This window comes from Aquarana catesbeiana, linkage group LG03 (genome assembly GCF_042186555.1).
Source record: "Aquarana catesbeiana isolate 2022-GZ linkage group LG03, ASM4218655v1, whole genome shotgun sequence".
Taxonomy (NCBI): domain Eukaryota; kingdom Metazoa; phylum Chordata; class Amphibia; order Anura; family Ranidae; genus Aquarana; species Aquarana catesbeiana.
In genome coordinates this window covers 717,639,471-717,658,852 of record NC_133326.1, presented here as the reverse complement: position 1 = coordinate 717,658,852, position 19,382 = coordinate 717,639,471, and the positions used below count along the sequence as shown (strand labels likewise).

General features: G+C 41.9%; 1 protein-coding gene across 3 annotated transcripts in view; it reads left to right on the top strand.

The window, feature by feature from the left end:
* The window catches only part of LOC141134911 (C-type lectin domain family 2 member B-like), a 31,735-nt gene extending 12,657 nt beyond the window's left edge, over nt 1–19,078 (top strand). For 2 of the 3 annotated variants that reach the window (XM_073624344.1, XM_073624343.1), the window contains exons 3-7: nt 5,428–5,511; nt 9,112–9,174; nt 17,368–17,519; nt 18,185–18,285; nt 18,490–19,078. In XM_073624344.1, coding sequence (XP_073480445.1) covers nt 5,428–5,511; nt 9,112–9,174; nt 17,368–17,519; nt 18,185–18,285; nt 18,490–18,616 — 527 coding nt within the window. In that variant the 3' untranslated portion in view covers nt 18,617–19,078. The remainder of the gene's footprint in view (nt 1–5,427; nt 5,512–9,111; nt 9,175–17,367; nt 17,520–18,184; nt 18,286–18,489) is intronic. The other variant, XM_073624345.1, reaches the window with a different exon arrangement.
* Nucleotides 19,079–19,382: the final 304 nt, after the last annotated feature.

Below are 19,382 nucleotides of genomic sequence, written 5' to 3'. Positions count from 1 at the left end.
CTGTGGGTTACCATCGAAGCATAGATTGTGACCCTCTCTCCATACACAATATTTTTTGGTTAAGTCCCATACAGTAGATCGTTAAAACCTTAAAAAATCCAATCAGCTATCTGGGATAGACTCAAAATCTCTCACGGTCTGCAATCCAAACATAATCCACTTCTATCTTTTCTAAAAAACCCAGCTTTCTATCCAGCATGGACTTATCCCAGATCTTTTTGGGCTTGGTCCAAAGCAGGTATAACATGTTTACATCACATGATCCTAAATACAATAATCCGTCCCTTCCCAGAGTTATGTAAGTCTTTTGGGCTCCCCCAATCAGAAATATTTTGTTACCTTCAAATTAAGAACTTTTGTACTCCTTTCCTAAACGTTGACGACTCTGTAGATGATTTTACTAAGTTTGAAAATATACACACGAAAAGACCCTCGTGCCAGAGGTCTCATATCAACAATATACTCCACATTGCTAGTTAAATCAGATGTTAAATTACCACCTTATGTGGCGAGATGGGGAAAAGATCTTGATCGAACTATAGATAAAACAGAATGGTCTGCAATCTGGCCCAATATCGAATCTTTCTCTCCTAATGTGATAGATATTGAAACCACCTACAAGGTACTCTCACGCTGGTATTTGGTTCCTGCTACAATAGCTAAATTTGCGCCTGATTACTCAGGTCTCTGCTTTTGCAGCTGTGCAGAACAAGGAACATATATACATGTGGTATAATTGTTCTATTATAAAAAAAATTCTGGAAAAAGTTTTTTTTTTATTCGCTTCAGAAATATTTGAAATAACACTAATACCAGATCCAGAAACTGCCCTTTTAAATATAAAACCTGATTACATGAAACAATTCAAGCTATTCATACAACTTATGATGGCCGCAAAACAGACAATAACTAAAGCATAGAAAACTCCCTTACTAAACATAGCAGAAACCAAGCACAGAATGAATCGGTCATTGATGCATGCAAAAATGGAAGCCGTAGATAAAGAAAATCTGAAAGGATGTGAAGGTCTATGGAAACCATGGATCACACATTGTTTACCTATAAACTTTGACCACCAGGTACTCCAGTCATGGTAACTAACATTTTTTATATGCAGCAATGATAAAACTGCTATGCCCCGTACACACGATAGGACTTTCCGACAACAAATGTTGGATGTGAGCTTGTTGTCGGAAAGTCCGACCGAGTGTAGGCTCCATAGAACATTTGTTGCCGGACTTTCCGCCAACAAATGTTTGAGAGCTGGTTCTCAAATTTTCCGACAACAAAACTTCTTGTCAGAAATTCCGAGCGTGTGTACATAAGTCCGACTCACAAAAGTCCACGCATGCACAGAATCAAGCAGAAGAACCGCACTGGCTATTGAACTTAATTTTTCTCGGCTCGTCGTACGTGTTGTATGTCAGCGCGTTCTTGACGTTCGGAATTTCCGACAACATTTGTGTGACCGTGTGTATGCAAGACAAGTTTGAGCCAACATCCGCCGGAAAAAAATCCACGATTTTGTTGTCGGAAAATCCTATTGTGTACAGGGCATAAGAATAGATCATGCCTCCGGAACACCCCATGCCCTCTGCCCCCCCCCCCCCACCTTTCCTTACCCTTATTTTCTTTCTTTCTTTTTTCTTCTCTTCCTTATTTCTCTCTTATGATCATTTCATAATGTACCTAACAGCAACCGGTGATATGGAATGTATTTAAAATATCACACTCAGTAGTTTGATACATATACGTTATTCAAATGTTTAACAAACATAAGAACTCAGGCACAAATAGACCTCATTTTCTTTCATTAACTGATAATGATCCTCTAAATATTAATGTAAGCTAATATTGAAACAGTCGGAAAACTCTGTATCATTGTGATAAATAGGGAACTTATCTAATATTAATTTTACCATCTGTGTGTTATATTAATACGATGCCGTAACCTGCTTCTTTATTTTAGATGTAACTACTAAAATACCTTTAATTGATACATTATACTTGTTACCATATGTTGATCTTTCAATAAAAACCTTTGAACGAGAAAAATTCAAGTTTAAATTAAGGAATTAATTATTTATTATTTATCTTTTAATGTATGTACTGTATATACTTAACTGGTCCCGTTGTGTTTTCTGGCCATTGCCTAAATATCTGCTTGCTACATGAGGGACAGGTGATCATGTTATGGTGTATGGAGGGGGTATAGGTGCTAATGGTATAATAAGCAGAGGGCACAATAGGCTAAACTGATAGTATGGTGTGCCTTCTGTGGATTGTGTTAATTGATTGGAATGTGTTAAGTCTTTTGAATGTTTATGTATGACTAGGATTAATTTACATTGAGATTGTTTAGCCTGGAAAATAATTAGTGTTTCCATCTCAGAATGCCACCAGGCAAGGGCAATATCTACAATGTTTTTCATGTCATTGATGCCATTTAATATGGGCACAGTGACTTTGAGATGGACTCAGAGGACACTGATATAAGTGATGAAGAAGAATGTGAAATTGCCTGTGAACCGGAAAATAAAAATAAAAATACTTTTCTGGCCCAGAACCGGTGGAGAAGATTCAATGATGGGAAAAGCCACCAAAAGATATGTTGAAGTCGAGAGGCCTTACATTTTGGGTGTCTATAACAAATTCATGGGCGGTGTGGATATGTTGCAATCGTTTGCAGCAAAATATAAGTTTCCTTTGTAATCCCGCCTCTGTTACATTTACATCTTCTGGCACACCATCATCCTAGCTGTGATCAATTCATGGCAGCTGTACAAATGGGACTGCAAAGTAATGAATGCTCCCAAGAAAAAAGATACTAAACAGGAGGCTGTTTCATGCCAAGTTAACATCCTCTCTCATTCTAGTCGATACAACTGTCATAAAACTGAAGAGAGGGCGACCAGGTTTAATCCATGGGAGCCCAATTCTGCAGACTGAGCCCCTTACTTGACAGGAAGAGACCATTCACATTCAAATGGCACTCCAGCCAAAAGGTCAACTGTACATCCACCAAAAGACATTTGCAAGGACATGTATGGAAATGTTGCTATAAAAACACGTAGAGGACGCTGCAGACACTGTGGTAAAGGATATACCAACACACTTTGCAGCAAGTGTAATGTCCGCCTCTGCTTCTCAGAGGTCAAGAACTGCCTTTGGGACTATCATAACTGAGCATGGCGATAAATCTAGATAAACATAATAAATCTCAAAGTTTTCATTCAATGCAGTAAGTTTTGTAAAATCAGTTTAAACATAGTTTTATAATAAATGATTATTAATAAAAAATATTACTTGTATCATTATTATTTTGTGATAATTAGTGCATAGATATACAAGCTACTGTTGAAGCACTTAAGCCGAAAGTCCTTCAAATAATCCCTTTGTTGGTCTCTACATTTGTTCTGACAGTATGAGTAAAATTACTGAAATTCTGCTACCAAACAGGCCCAATGTTGAAAAATTACAACGTTCGCCTAAAAACATCCTAAAATTTCAAAAGTGTTAAAACCTGTTGATTTCTGCATTAGAGGCCTCCTACAACAATATCTAAAACGTAAAAAAAAAAAAAAAAATTGCAGTTTTGTTCTATATTTGGGTCTTCTGGGGTGAAAGAATTTCTTGATTTTTTTTTACCCTCCTCCGCTATGTGTGTTTCGTGCTCTATCTCAGCCGCCCTAATTGCACCCTTACATTTTTTGTTGCATTCTTTGTAAAGTCCGAATGCTGATGATGATCCCTCAGCCTTGTATTTTTGAAGGCCTTCTCCTGTGCTTTTATATGCATTTTTACATTGGAGTTAAGCCATCCAGGAATTTTGTTCGCTCTTTTTGTATTTCCCAATGGGATGCACTGGCTAATGCCCTTATTTAATATGCTCTTAAAGTAAACCCATCTCTCCTCCGTGTTCTTTGTTCCTAAGATTATATCCCAATTTATATCCTCTAGCAAGGTTCGTACTTTGGGGAAGTTTGTTCTTTTAAAATTCAATGTCTTTGTATTCCCCTTATGTTTCCTATTTGTGTGATTTATAGTGAAGCTAATTGACCTTTGATCGCTGTTACCTAAATTGCCCCGTATTTCCACATCCGTAATCAGGTCTGTATTGTTGGTAATCAGTAGATCCAGTAACACTTTATTTCTAGTTGGTGCGTCTACCATCTGACCCATGAAATTGTCCTGTAAGACATTTAGGAACTGGCGAGCCTTAGACGAATGCGTGGTTCCCTCCGCCCAGTCTATGTCTGGATAAGTAATATCCCCCATTATGATGAAACTTCCCATCCTTGCTGCTAATCCAAATCGTAATAGGAGGTCCGTCTCCCCTCCTACCTCAGAGGGCCTATAGCATACTCCCAGTATTATTTTCCCCTTAGCTTCATCCCTTTGGAGCTCTACCCATAAGGATTCCACCTCCTCCCTAGCTCCCTTAGTGATGGAATCTCTCACATTCACTTGTACATTATTCTTTATATACAGGCATACCCCTCCCCCTTTTTTACCCTCTCTATCCCTGCGATAAAGGGTATACCCTTGAATGATTGCCAGCCAATCATGAGAGCTGTTGAACCAAGTCTCTGAAATTCCCACAAAATCGAAATGCTCCTCATACAACAGTATCTCTAGTTCACCCATCTTATTCGCCAGGCTCCTGGCATTGGTGAACATAGTTTAGACCGGTCACATACTGTACTCTTATTGGGTGTTCCGAGATTGCAAATAGGACTATAATTACTATACTTGCCTCGGGTTTATGTTCTTTAGTCAACCTACCACTAATGCCCCCAATACTACCCTCTGGAATATGTTCCGCGCTGACTATGTCTACCTCTGGACCCTCCCCCCTGTCGCCTAGTTTAAAAGCCCCTCTAACTTTTCGCCATCTTCACTCCCAGCAGATCTGCACGCTCCTCATTTAGGTGCAGTCCATCCCTTCTATAGTACTGGTGACCGACTGAGAAGTTGGCCCAGTTCTCCAGGAACCCAAACCCCTCCTTACTACACCAGCTCCTCAGCCACTTGTTTACTTCCCTAATCTCCCTCTGCCTTTCTGGTGTGGCTCGAGGTACCGGTAGTATTTCTGAGAATACTACCTTGGAGGTCCTTTTCCTCAATTTAGCTCCTAAGTCCCTAAAATTTTTTTTTAGGACACTCCGTCTGCCTCTGACTTTGTCATTGGTGCCAACGTGCACCATGACAGCCGGGTCTTCCCCAGCCCCTCCCAGTAATTTGTCCACCAGATCCATGATGTTGGCTGAAAAAACATTTTCAGCAATATATGGTAGTATGCAGGGTAGATTTCTATAAGTTTGTACCACAGGGATTTATACATGCATAATATTACTGTAGCATTTTTACACTGTTATACCAGTTGATATGTGTAGGCTTAATGTTCTCTGTCTTTAATATTTCTAGGTCAGGTTTTACAGTTCCTGATGGTCCTCCTAATCTTTCTGTTCTTCATGGCATTTCTCTCCACAAGTCTTCTGTTCACATTCTGTGAGTATTTCTTTCTTCTCTGTATCGTTTATCATAAAGCAATGTCCTCAGAGTGGTGTAACATGGATATATTGAGATATCAGATGTGTCCAATAGAGTTGGATGTATGGAGAGGCCAGTAGCTCACGGTGTGGTGTTGGGTTCATTTCCCTGTATTCTGAATATCATGTACCGTAACACTGTGAAAACATTCAATATTAGGGCATGGCAGATTGTTAGATTTAGGGGCTTCACAGGGGTATTCTGGCCTCTACAAAGATCTACAGTACACATCCCATTTTATCTTTTGCTTGCTGATATCAAAATAAAGTCAACGTCTGTGGTTGATCTTAGCAGACAGACATCCCAGCCCAACAGAACTTGTGAAACATTTGTTGGTCGCACTAGCGAAGGATGTGGAAAGCTGCACAACTGATGCTCAGCCCAGTTAAGGTCTATGAAGAAATGGCTTCAGCATGTCTCCTCCAGGGGCCCCGCTCAACTAGCGCGTTTCACCTACCCAGACTGTAGGGATGAGCTTGATGTTTGAGTCGAACTTAAGTTCAACTCAAACGTCGGGTGTTTGTTTGTTCTTAGAACAGGACCACAATTGCATTGATGGTTGCTGATTGACCAAAGCATGCACCTGACCTTTAAGCTTTGGCCTATCATAGTGTGATGTACTGTGCAGAACCATGATTTGCCAAAGGCAGGGTGCTTTTGGCCAATCATGGCTCAGGGGCTAAGTCCAGGCCCCACACAAGGCTGCTTCCATTGGCGGCAGTATATAGTGTGATATAGTGGAGAGAGATTAGGCAGGGTATATATATATATATATATATATATATATATATATATATATATATATATGTATGCAGTTTGTTGGACAGTTTCTAGTGACAGATTAACACATCCACATCCCTAGTAAATATATAGAGAAAAATTGGAGAGAGCACACCACTCCCTCTAAAGGTGATGGGATTTGAGTGGATATGTTTTACTGTGACTAAGGTAAGCACAACCACAGAAAGGTTCATAAAATTTTAGTTAAAAATAGAGATACAATAATAACATTTGGTCATTAATGTTGATACTCAATACACAATATTAAGGCAGCTAACAATATTAAGGCAGCTTGTAGATGTGAAAAACCAACGCGTTTTGCAGACTTCTTCAACTGTTACTATACCGTTAGTATCAATTCATTTATCCATAATACATTTGTAAGATTTATACAATTGACGTCAATCAGACCAGGCTTGTGAAACTGGCTTCATCGCTCAATCATTGCAGGGTGTTTAATCTTGGCTCCCTTCTTGGTGCTGCAGTCGTTTTAATGTCAATACAATAAGTTTGGTGAGCACTTAGACCAATTGTATAAATTTTACAAATGTATTATGAGTAGATTAATTGTTATTGATACTAACGGTATTCTTCTGTAACCTATGTAATGTCATAGATGCATGCTAAACTGCCTTGAAGAAGCAGATAAGAAGTCTGCGAAATGCGTCGGGTTTTTGCATATACAAGCATCTGCCTTAATCTTGTGTATTGAGTATCAACTATGGTCAACCATTAATGACCAAATGTTATTATTGTATCTCTATTCTTCTATCTCTAACTTGAACACTTTGTAATAAATCTAAAATTTTATGAACCTTTCTGTGGTTGTACTTACCTTAGTGACAAAAAACATATCCGCTAAAATCCCATCACCTTATGAGGAAGTGGAGTGCTCTGTCCAATCTTTCTCTGTAGATTAGGCAGGGTAGTTAGTGGATTGAGCGTGCAGGCAGTGTAATGTATATAATACAGTGTAGTGCAGAGTATATAATACAGTGCAGAGTATATAATACAGTGTAGTGCAGAGTATATAATACAGTGTAGTGCAGAGTATATAATACAGTGCAGAGTATATAATACAGTGCAGAGCAGTGTATATAATACAGTGTAGTGCAGAGTATATAATACAGTGTAGTGCAGAGTATATAATACAGTGCAGAGTATATAATACAGTGCAGAGCAGTGTATATAATACAGTGTAGTGCAGAGTATATGATACAGTGTAGTGCAGAGTATATAATACAGTGCAGAGTATATAATACAGTACAGAGCAGTGTATAAAATACAGTGTAGTGCAGAGTATATAATACAGTGTAGTGCAGAGTATATAATACAGTGCAGAGTATATAATACAGTACAGAGCAGTGTATATAATACAGTGTAGTGCAGAGTATATAATACAGTGTAGTGCAGAGTATATAATACAGTAAAGAGTATATAATACAGTGTATTGAAGTGGTTAAGGGGAACCCTATGACAGAATTGAGAAAAAAAACGGTGTGGGGTCCCCCCCATAATCCATACCAGGCCCTTTGTGTCTGGTATGGATTTTAAGGGGAACTCCACGCCAAAATAAAAAGAAATGGCATGGGGTCCCCCCTAAAAGCCATACCAGACCCTTACGGGAGCATGAACCCTGGCAAGCCAGGAAAGGGGGGACGAGCGAGCGAAGAGAGTGCATACAGTGGGAGGCCTCCCAAGGGGTGGAAGCGTCTTAAATTTTTAGATATTTTTTGGGTCCGTCAGGCGGCATGACTGATGATGGATTTACATTTATCAGGATACTTTTTTTGTATTTAAATATTTTTTCCTAAAGGATTTTTCAAAAACTGTCTCTTGTGGTTTTAACTTTTTGACAGGAGACAGTTTTGGACAATTCCTTTATTATTTCACTTCTGATGTCACATGACTTCAGAAGTTGGCGGGGTCACCCAGTTACGTCACCAGGTGGCCCTCCCTGGCCTATATAACAGTTGTCACAGCCAAGAGACAGCAGTCAGCGGGACACCTCCCATCGAGGCGGAGGTTTTTTTTTTCTATGTTTCGGGTCCGTCGGCGCCGTGATTGAAGATGGATGGACACTTTAATCACAGTATTTGATTGCAGTAGTTATCTGCAAATATAATTTTGTGTTTTTTTTTCACACCAATCCTCCCTTTATCACATTTTTGTGGTTGTACGTTTTTTCTTTTTGTACATTTTTATGGGCTTGATATTCTGTTTTTTTTAGATACTGCATCTTTTTTAATATTCACTTTGTATATATTTATCAATTTTATTTATATATTGTTGGGGTTTAGCTCAAATTTTCTCTTATATCTACTTGTTTTAAACTGTTTGCTGTTTTGCCAAGGCAAATTATGTCATCTATCCCAGGAGTCTTCAAGAGGGGAGGAGAGAAGGAGAGGTTTTCTTAGCTAAGCACGCCCTCCAGCATGCGTGTCGAGCTAAGGGCAGATGGATTCCAAGAAGTAAATGCTAAATGAATCATCTGCCCTTACTCAAGATGGCCAGAGCCAATAATGCTAGGGGGGTATATTTCAAAACGATTTCTCAACAAAATAAATAATGGAGATTTGGATAGATGGGGGAGTTTGAGATGAATATTAAAAATTAACTTAATGCTGTTTTTGGATTGTGGTGCTCAGATGTGGTAAAGATCTGCTTAAAAAAAAAAGCCCCTTGTTAACATAAAAGAACAATGTGTATAGTTAATAGACTGATCAATGAATTTGGTGCATTTCTTTATAGATGATATTTGTTTTCCTGTTTCTGCAGACTTCAATATGACCAATAAGCTGACTGAGATCAATGCCACCATGAATAATATTTTGGCAAATGGTAAACTGAACCACAACACCATTATTCTGTAGGTTTTAAGATCAAAGATACAACTATGTTGGTGTCCCTTGTCAATTTTACATTGTATTTTTTTTTAAATGTAACTGCCGACTCCCAAACTGTCATTTGAAGTAAAACACATAGCCAAGTATTATTCTACACAATTTTTTTTATTGTGCATTAACCACATGCCGACCGTGCCATAGCCGAAAGACGGCTACAGCGCGGTCGGCTTATTCTGGGAGGGGGTCCATGGAGGTCCTCAAAGAATCTTGCTCCCCGTGGGGCGCGCACCCAGAAATATCCGTGACCGCCGGGTCTGGAAGTCCCGGCGCATGGCGGATCACGGTAAATGGCCGCTGATAGTGGCCGTTTACCACGTGATCTCTCCGTCAAATGACGGAGTGATCACAACAACAAAACGATGTCACGTCCGGTTCCTCTCTCCCCTCTCCGTACCGATCGGTACAGTGCGAGGGGAGAGGGGGAGAGATCGTTTGCAGCAGCGCTGTGGGCTGGATGTGTAGTGCCCACAGCGCTGCTCAGTGTCCATTCCAGCCACATCCATACTCTGCCCATACTCTGCCCATACCCTGCCCATACTCATCCATCCATACTCTGCAATACTCATCCATCCATCCATACTCTGCAATACACATCCATTCATTCATACTCTGCAATACTCATCCATCCATTCATACTCTGCAATACTCATCCATACTCTGCAATACTCATCCATCCATCCATACTCTGCAATACTCATCCGTTCCATCCATACTCTGCAATACTCATCCGTTCATTCATACTCTGCAATACTCATCCATCCATCCATACTCTGCAATACTCATCCATCCATCCATACTCTGCAATACTCATCCGTTCCATCTATACTCTGCAATACTCATCCATCCATCCATACTCTGCAATACTCATTTATCCATCCATACTCAGCCATACCCAGCCATCCCACCCACACTCAGCCATACCCACCCAGCCATACCCAGCCATCCACATCCACGGCTCATCCATGCCAGATCAGTTCGCATCCATGCTACTACAGTGCCTCAAAGTGTAATTAGATAGTCAAATTAGACTTGAAATGTATGCCCCTAGAACGCCTGCTGGTGCTCCCTGAATGTTGGGCCTCTGTATGTGGCCAGGCTGTGTAAAAGTCTCACAAATGTGGTATCGCCATACTCAGGAGGAGTAGCAGAATGTGTTTTGGGATGTAATTTGTGGTATGCATATGCCGTGTGTGACAAAATAACCTGATAATATGACAATTTTGTGAAAAATTTTGCAAAGAATCATGGGAAAAAATTACAACTTCAAAAAGCTCACCGTGCCTCTTTCTAAACACCCTGGAATGTCTACTTTCCAAAAAGGGGTCATTTGGGGGGTATTTCTACTTTCCTGGCATGTTAGGGTCTCAAGAAATGAAATAGACCGTCAGTACTTCAGGTGTGATCAATTTTCAGAGATTGGCACCATAGCTTGTAGACTCTATAATTTTCATAAAGACCAAATAATATACACCAATTTTGATTACCAAAGATACGTAGCAGTATAAATTTTGGCCAAAATTTATGAATAAAAATTAATAATTTGCTAAACAGCTAAACAGAAACAAAGAATTTTTTTTTTACAGAATTTTCAGTATTTTTTGATTTATAGCGCAAAAAATAAAAAACCCAGCGATGATTAAATACCACCAAAAGAAAACTCTATTTGTGTGAAAAAAAGGACAAAAATTCCATATGGGTACAGAGTTGCATGATTGAGTAATTGTCATTCAAAGTGTGAGAGCACCAAAAGCTGAAAAAGGGGGTTTAAGTGTCCAGTGGTCAAGTGGTTAAAAAAAGAAAACAAATAAAATTAGACATACTATCTGCCAATAGAACGTAACCAAATAACCAAAAAGTGCATTCTATGCATCCAAAAATATAGAAAATATAACAAATCAAATCATTATTATTCAACCAAAAAATAATGTGAAAGCAATAACTCCAAGGCCAATAATAAATAACACGTTATCTCCTCCGATTCCGCAACATGTCTGGTTGACGAACGGCTGTTCAGAAACTAACTGAAACGCGCAAAATGAAAAGTGCGAATCAACACTCACCAAACTTCATTTTTCATAATTTTTATTGAAAATTTTGATATTTCAAAGAACATTGCAAAAGTTGTGGATCCTCCGCTGTACAAAGTACATACAAAAAAAAACATAGTAGATATTAAAAAAACAAAAAAAAACAAAAAAAAACAAACACAGGAGGCATAGACCAATAAACTTTACGGCTATAATGAGTTACATTTTCTGTGAAGATGGCCCAGAGCATATTTCAATGGTGCATTTCTACACACACTTTTATATACTTCACCTTGCAGGCAATTTTAACTCCCAGTATGTGCCCCCTATTTTTCTGTAACCTTATCCAGATCTGTGCCTTGCAATAATCCTGTCTCTGAGCTCTGCAGGCACTTCTTTTGACCTTGTGGCTTTTGCTCTGATACAGTATGCATTGTCAGCTGTGAGGCCTTTTATAGAGAGGGGTGTGCCTTTCCAAATCATGTCCAATACACCACAAGGTGACTTCAATTAAGGTGTAGAGTCATCTCAGCAATGAAGGAGGTAAATGGGAGGCCAATGAGGAAGAGAGTTTCCGGAGAGCTGAGGCTCTTACGCACATGGCTGGATTGAGATGGGGCTCAGGTAAGTATTAGGGGGGCAACACTCACCAAACTTCTACTAACACAAAATTAGCAGAAGGAGCCCAAAGGGTGGCGCTGAAGAGCTGAAAAACAACGTAGTACGTCACTACGTTCGTATTTGTTGGCCGACAACTCATTGCCACTTGTATGCAAGACAAGTTTGGGCCAACGCCCTTCGGACAAAATTCCACAGTTTTGTTGGCCAACAATCCCATCATGTGTACGAGGCTTAAAAGTGGAAGTCGTGCTAAAACTAAAATCCCGGTATCTATGGACACCCACGATCTAACACTAACCTATCTAGACCTGTAAAGAAGAAAGCAGTATACGTACCTTTTCTGAAGGCGATCTGACCCAATCCCACTCTGAGCTGTCGGCCGCGGCTTTACTGTGTGGGCAGGTTCAGAGGACACAGCCGACAACGGAAGCCCCATAGTAAGTCCATGGGTGACGTCACTTCCCGTTCATTTCACAGCCATTGTTGGCTGTGTCCTCTGCAGAGCTTCCGCCGCTGGAGATAGGGTCAGATCGCCGTATGTATACTGATTTTTTTCTTTACAGGGCTAGATAGGTTAGTGGTCGGACATAGTCAGACTTTCCGACGGGAAATGTTCGATGTGAGCTTGCGTATGCTCCATCGAACATTTGCTGTCTGAATTTCCGGCCACAAATGTTTGAGAGCAGGTTCTCAAATTTTCCACCAACTTCACTTGATGTCGGAAAGTCCGATCGTGTGTACACAAGTGCGTCACACAAAAGTTCACACATGCTCGGAATCAAGCAGAAGGAGCCGCACTGGCTATTGAACTTCATTTTTCTTGGCTCGTCATACGTCTTGTACGTCACCGCATTCTTGACGTTCGGAATTTCCGACAACATTTGTGTGACCGTGTGTATGCAAGACAAGTTTGAGCCAATGTCCTTCAGGAAAAAATCCAGGATTTTGTTGTCGGAAATTCCGATCGTGTGTACACGGCATTAGATCGTGGATGTCTATAGATGTAGAGATTTTAGTTTTAGCATTGACTTATAACCAAAGCCATACCACAAGGAAACAGGGACCACTTTTTTAATACCCTACCTCAGGTTCATGAAGTGCCTTAAAGGGGTACGTAATGCTGGAGGCGTTTCTTGGGCCTCCTGATCATGTAATCACTGTGGTTGGCTGACACAGCGATCATGTGATTGGGAGCTCATCCTACCGCCTCCCAAATGTAATTAGTGCTCAGAGGCTTTCAGTGACAACATGGTCAAGGAGCTATGGGTGCCAGTGTGCTTCCAACATAAAATAATGGTGCCGCCAACAGATACAGGTTAAAGCGTGTTCTGCCTAGCAGTGCCACATGGTAAAATTGGAGGCTATATTTCGGCATGGTTAGAATGACTGAATGACTGTTTTTCTTGGAACTAAAGTTCACTGATATTGTCTACTCATCCAAACACATGATACCCACTAAATACGCCTTTCTCTTGACTTCTTATTTCCTCCATGTTCTGTAATCACATCTGGTGTGTATTTGTCATAGATGTGTGCAGCCTAGTGCACAAGAGTGTGCACCCCAAAGCTCAAACACACCTGTGCATGTATGTGTGTATATACACACACCACAAATGACCTGTCAGTAGGACAGTGAACGGTGTCAGTAGGGCACTGGATGGTTTCAGTAGAGTAGTGGACGGTGTCAGTAGAGCAGTGGACGGTGTCAGTAAAGCTGTGGACAGTGTCAATAGGGCAGTGGATAGTGTCAGTAGAGCAGTAGACGTTGTCAGTAAAGCAGTGGATGGTGTCAATAGGGCAGTGGACGGTGTCAGTAGAGCAGTGGTTGGTGTCAGTAGAGCAGTGGATGGTGTCAGTAGGGCAGTGGACGGTGTCAGTAGAGCAGTGGACGGTGTCAGTAGAGCAGTGGACGGTGTCAGTAGAGCAGTGGACGGTGTCAGTAGAGCAGTGGATGGTGTCAGTAGAGCAGAGGATGGTGTCAGTAGAGCAGTGGATGGTGTCAGTAGGGCAGTGGACGGTGTCAGTAGAGCAGTGGACGGTGTCAGTAGAGCAGTGGATGGTGTCAGTAGAGCAGTGGACGGTGTCAGTAGAGCAGTGGATGGTGTCAGTAGCGCAGTGGATGGTGTCAGTAGAGCAGAGAACGGTGTCAGTAGAGCAGTGGACGGTGTCAGTAGAGTAGTGGACGGTGTCAGTAGAGCAGTGGACGGTGTCAGTAGAGAAGTGGACGGTGTCAGTAGAGCAGTGGATGGTGTCAGTAGAGCAGTAGATGTGTCAGTAGGGCAAAAGTTGGTGTCAATAGAGCAGTGGATGTGTCAGTAGGGCAGTGGAAAGTGTCAGTAGAGCAGTGGATGATGTCAGTAGAGTAGTGGACAGTGTCAGTAGAGCAGTGGATGGTGTCAGTAGAGAAGTGGACGGTGTCCATAGAGCAGTGGATGGTGTCAGTAGAGCAGTGGACGGTGTCAGTAGAGTAGTAGACGGTGTCAGTAGAGCAGTGGACGGTGTCAGTAGAGCAGTGGACGGTGTCAATAGAGCAGTGGATGGTGATAGTAGAGCAGTGGACGGTGTCAGTAGAGTAGTGGATGGTGTCAGTAGAGCAGTGATGGTGTCAGTAGAGCAGTGGACAGTGTCAGTAGAGTAGTGGACGGTGTCAGTAGAGAAGTGGACGGTGTCAGTAGAGCAGTGGATGGTGTCAGTAGAGCAGTAGATGTGTCAGTAGGGCAGAAGTTGGTGTCAATAGAGCAGTGAATGTGTCATTAGGGCAGTGGACGGTGTCAGTAGAGCAGTGGACGGTGTCGTAGAGTAGTGGACAGTGTCAGTAGAGCAGTGGATGGTGTCAGTAGAGAAGTGAACGGTGTCAATAGAGCAGTGGATGGTGTTAGTAGAGCAGTGGACATGTCAGTAGAGCAGTGGATGATGTCAGTAGAGCAGTGATGGTGTCAGTAGAGCAGTGGACAGTGTCAGTAGAGCAGTGGACGGTGTCAGTAGAGCAGTGGACGGTGTCAGTAGAGCAGTGGACAGTGTCAGTAGAGCAGAGAACGGTGTCAGTAGAGCAGTGATGTTGTCAGTAGAGCAGTGGACGGTGTCAGTAGAGCAGTGGTTGGTGTCAGTAGAGCAGTGGACGATGTCAGTAGAGCAGTGGTTGGTGTCAGTAGAGCAGTGGACGGTGTCAGTAGAGCAGTGGACGATGTCAGTAGAGCAGTGGACGGTGTCAGTAGAGCAGTGGACGATGTCAGTAGAGCAGTGGACGGTGTCAGTAGAGCAGTGGACGGTGTCAGTAGAGCAGTGGACACTGTCAGTAGGGCAGTGGATGGTGTCAGTAGAACAGTAGATGTGTCAGTAGGGCAGAAGTTGGTGTCAATAGAGCAGTGGGTGTGTCAGTAGGGCAAAGGGTGGTGTCAGCAGATTAGTGAATGGTGTCAGGGGAGCAGTGGATGATGTCAGTAGAGCAGTGGATGGTGTCAGGAGAGCAGTGGACAGTGTCAGTAGAGCAGTGGATGGTGTCAGTAGAGCAGTGGACAGTGTCAGTAGAGCAGAGGACGGTGTCAGTAGAGCAGTGATGTTGTCAGTAGAGCAATGGACGGTGTCAGTAGAGTAGTGAACGATGTCAGTAGAGCAGTGGACGATGTCAGTAGAGCAGTGGACGATGTCACTAGAGCAGTGGTTGGTGTCAGTAGAGCAGTGGACGGTGTCAGTAGAGAAATGGACGGTGTCAGTAGGGCAGTGGATGGTGTCAGTAGAACAGTAGATGTGTCAGTAGGGCAGAAGTGGGTGTCAAAAGAGCAGTGGATGTGTCAGTAGGGCAAAGGGTGGTGTCAGCAGATTAGTGAATGGTGTCAGTCACTAGAGCAGTGGACAGTGTCAGTAGGGCAGAGATTGGTGTCATTGGGGCACTTGACGGTGTAAGTCGTTTTTTTTATTATTATTTTTTACAATTTAATTTTTTTTTTTCACAACATTGTTCTTTATTATTTTTTTAGGAGCCCTGTTAGGGGCTTTGGTGAAATCTCATGGGTCTAAACAGACCTCTGATGTCTCACATTTGAGACAGGGAAAGGAACTGAAGACAGATTCCCCTGTCCCTTTCTCTGCACTGGACAGTGAATGAATGGGAAGTGCTCTGTGCTGAGCGGCTTCTGGTTCATTCAAAAACAGAAGCATACTAAACAAAGTATACTATGCTTCAGCTATAAATGAACAACAGCGAGTGATCGGTACCAATCATTCACTGTGTTCATTCAGAAAAGGAAGAGGCCAGTAAATTACATATTTATCAGGCTCTTGTCCGCTCTCCGCCCCCCGTTATTTAAGAACTGTCAGAAGAAGAGAGGCGTCACACAGCGGGAGCCTCCCTCCATGCCATCATGGATGCGGAGTGGCCCGAAAAGAAGATGAAGACGAGAGGATGAAGAGAAGAAGATGAAGAGGAAAAGATGAAGAAAAAGATGAAGAGAGAAGCGTCACACAGCGGGAGCCTCCCTCCATGCCATCATGGATGCGTAGCGGCCCGAGGAGAAGAAGATAAGAAGACGCCGCAGAGGAGATGCCGGACGAGAACACCGGAGGAAGAACCAGAAGAAGAAGAGGATGGAGGAAGAAACCGAAGGAAGATAGAAGATAGATGATAGAAGAAAGAAGAAGCATTAAAGGAATTGTCAAAAACTGTCTCTTTTTTTTTTTAACATTTTTGACAGTTTTCTTTTGTGAAATGGTAGGGGTACTTTTGTACCCCCTTACCATTTCACACAGGGGGAGGGCTGGGATCTGGGGGTCCCCTTGTTAAAGGGGGCTTCCAGATTCCGATAAGCCCCCCGCCCGCAGACCCCCACAACCACCGGGCAAGGGTTGTGGGGATGAGGCCCTTGTCACCATCAACATGGGGATTTTGTAGTCTAACCTCTGTGTTAAGGTGTTTGTAGATGGTGCCAAGTCAGCAGGTAACCATACTGTCTGGACAGACTGAGTCTAATGACTCGGAGGTATGTCAATGATTAAAGTGGAATTTGAAACAGAACTAGTACTTTATGCAGAGCATAGTGTGAGCAGTTCCTTTCAGTAGGAAAACAAGCAGAAAATATGTCACCAGTGTTTTGTACAGGAACAAGGTCCCTTCATCAGACACCGGCCTGATGAAGGGGCCCTGTGCGGCTCTGAAACATTGCATTTGTAAAGATTATGTGACTACTGAATAAATCTTTGGACCAGTTTAGAGAATCCTTGGTGTGCTGGTGACATATTTTCTGCTTTAAATATCTTCAGTTTCCAGCCAAGGGTCACTGCAGCACACGCTGACACCAGACAGCCATTTCCAGGGATGTGTGCGTTTGGAATATTGTGATTGTTTCATTAGGAAAAGACCCCCATTGATTTGAGGTGTGACCACTTTAATAGCTGTTTTTGGTTTTGACAATCCTAATAAATTGGTCCACCTGGGATGAGGCGACAGTATGAGTCTCACCATCCTCTCTCTATCTCTCTCTCAGGCACTGCTGGTCTGTTGTGTGGTAAAGACTGGAAATTCTATAACCTCAGTTGTTACTACAAGTCTACAATTGCACAATCATGGGATTCTGCCAAAGAAGACTGTAAGAAAATGAAGGCTGATCTGGTTATAATTAATGGAGATGATGAGATGGTAAGAGTACCAGGAACCATTATGGTGGTAAAAAATGACCAATAATAATAATAATGGTGAATAGAGGAACTCATGTATGACCAGGATATGATGGACTCTATAGCAGGAACATCACTGATGTTGTCACACACAAAGACAGCACTCATTAAATCAGGAACAGGATGTATTTTGGAGGATCTTTGGAGGGGTCTATTTTCTGTTTTGTTTTTTAAGAAGCCAGCAATGAAATGTCATTAATGACAAATTAGAACATGCAGCCTAGCCGGACAGGAAAAGGAAGAATGAGCATGCCCTCTGACCATATCAGTTCATATACCGTTAACATTGGAGCAACTTGTCCCTATATTGATCAGGACAAGAGCCTCATCCCCACAACCCTGGCCAGTGATTGTGGGCACCTGTGGATGGGAGGCTTATTGGAATCTGGAAGCTCCCTTAAATAAGAAGGGGCCCCACAGATACTGACCCCCCCCTTGCCATGTGAATAAGTATGGGGTAAAAGGTGAAACCTAGAAATAAAGACACCTGAATGTTTGAAAAGTCCTTTACTACAAAAAAAATCCCCCAAACATCCTTTATTGTAAATATTTTTGAATGGCTTTGTGGTCTCTGTACAGCACTATGGTATATCAATTATATTAAAACATTTTTTTATCTTTCTAAAGAATTTCCTGAACAAATTTTCGAATAATCAGGACTGGTGGATTGGTCTCGGAGAGGTGAAGCCTGGAGATTTGGTGGACAGGACTTCTCATAACACAACATGGTAAGATACTGGGTGGAACTGCTCCAGAAACAGCAAGTCACAGACATGTCATCTGCTTCATTTGTCTACATATTGAAAATGTCACCAGCAGCTCTTTCACTCAATTCCACATTTTTATTCAAGTTCTATTTTACGAATCTCCCGCTCTTATTCTGTTGAGTATGGACTTCAACCATGGTCACTAATGGCACTTTTTTCCTGCAGGTTCAATAATGGTACCAGTCAGGATCTCAAAGGAGAAGATTGCAACCATTTTAAACATGGAACTGGCCTTACTAATGGTTCCTGTTCCCAGCACCATAAGTACATCTGTGAAAAGAGATTACCCTAAATTGTTCTGCTGAAGCTCAGAAAACACCACCTACTGTATCTCCATCTGATGATCTTCTCATGCTTCTTGCTACAAAAAAAATAGAGCACACTCTGACATGTTGTAGGCTTCCTTGTAAAAAAAAAAAAATAGTAGGTATACTTACAGTTATACTGATCTTCTGACTTTTCATGCAGCCAGTGAAGTTGCAACTTATTCACTCCAGAAAATAAATAAAGCCAAATGCATCTGTCAATGAGTTAACTGAAGGATCTGATCCCATCAACTCAACCCGCATCCCTTGGACTCAAGTGATGACCACACAGACCCTAAGAATGGTCAATGCTGGTGCCATAAATATATATTTCCCTTGTCATTGTTTTCTTTACAAAAGAACAATGTTCCAAATTTAAATTTTGGATGTGTTGGTGGCAGCTTTTTATATTGTGTGCTGATTCATTAAAAAACGCTGCTATGCTGAGATTTGGGCTCTGTCATTTTTTGTTACTACTAAATTATATTCTTTGGAGGTCAGGTAGCTGAGATGATCCATGTGGTAGGCAAGGATGAGCTAAAGTTTGGCCTGAACACAAATGCCGCGTACACACGATCGGATTTTCCGCCAGCAAAAGTCCGATGTGAGCTTTTGGTCGGAAATTCCGACCGTGTGTGTGCTCCATCGGACTTTTGACGGCAGAATTCCCGCCAGCAAAGGATTGAGAGCAGGTTCTCAATTTTTCGGTCAGAAAAAGTTCCGATCGGAAATTCCGATCGTCTGTACCAATTC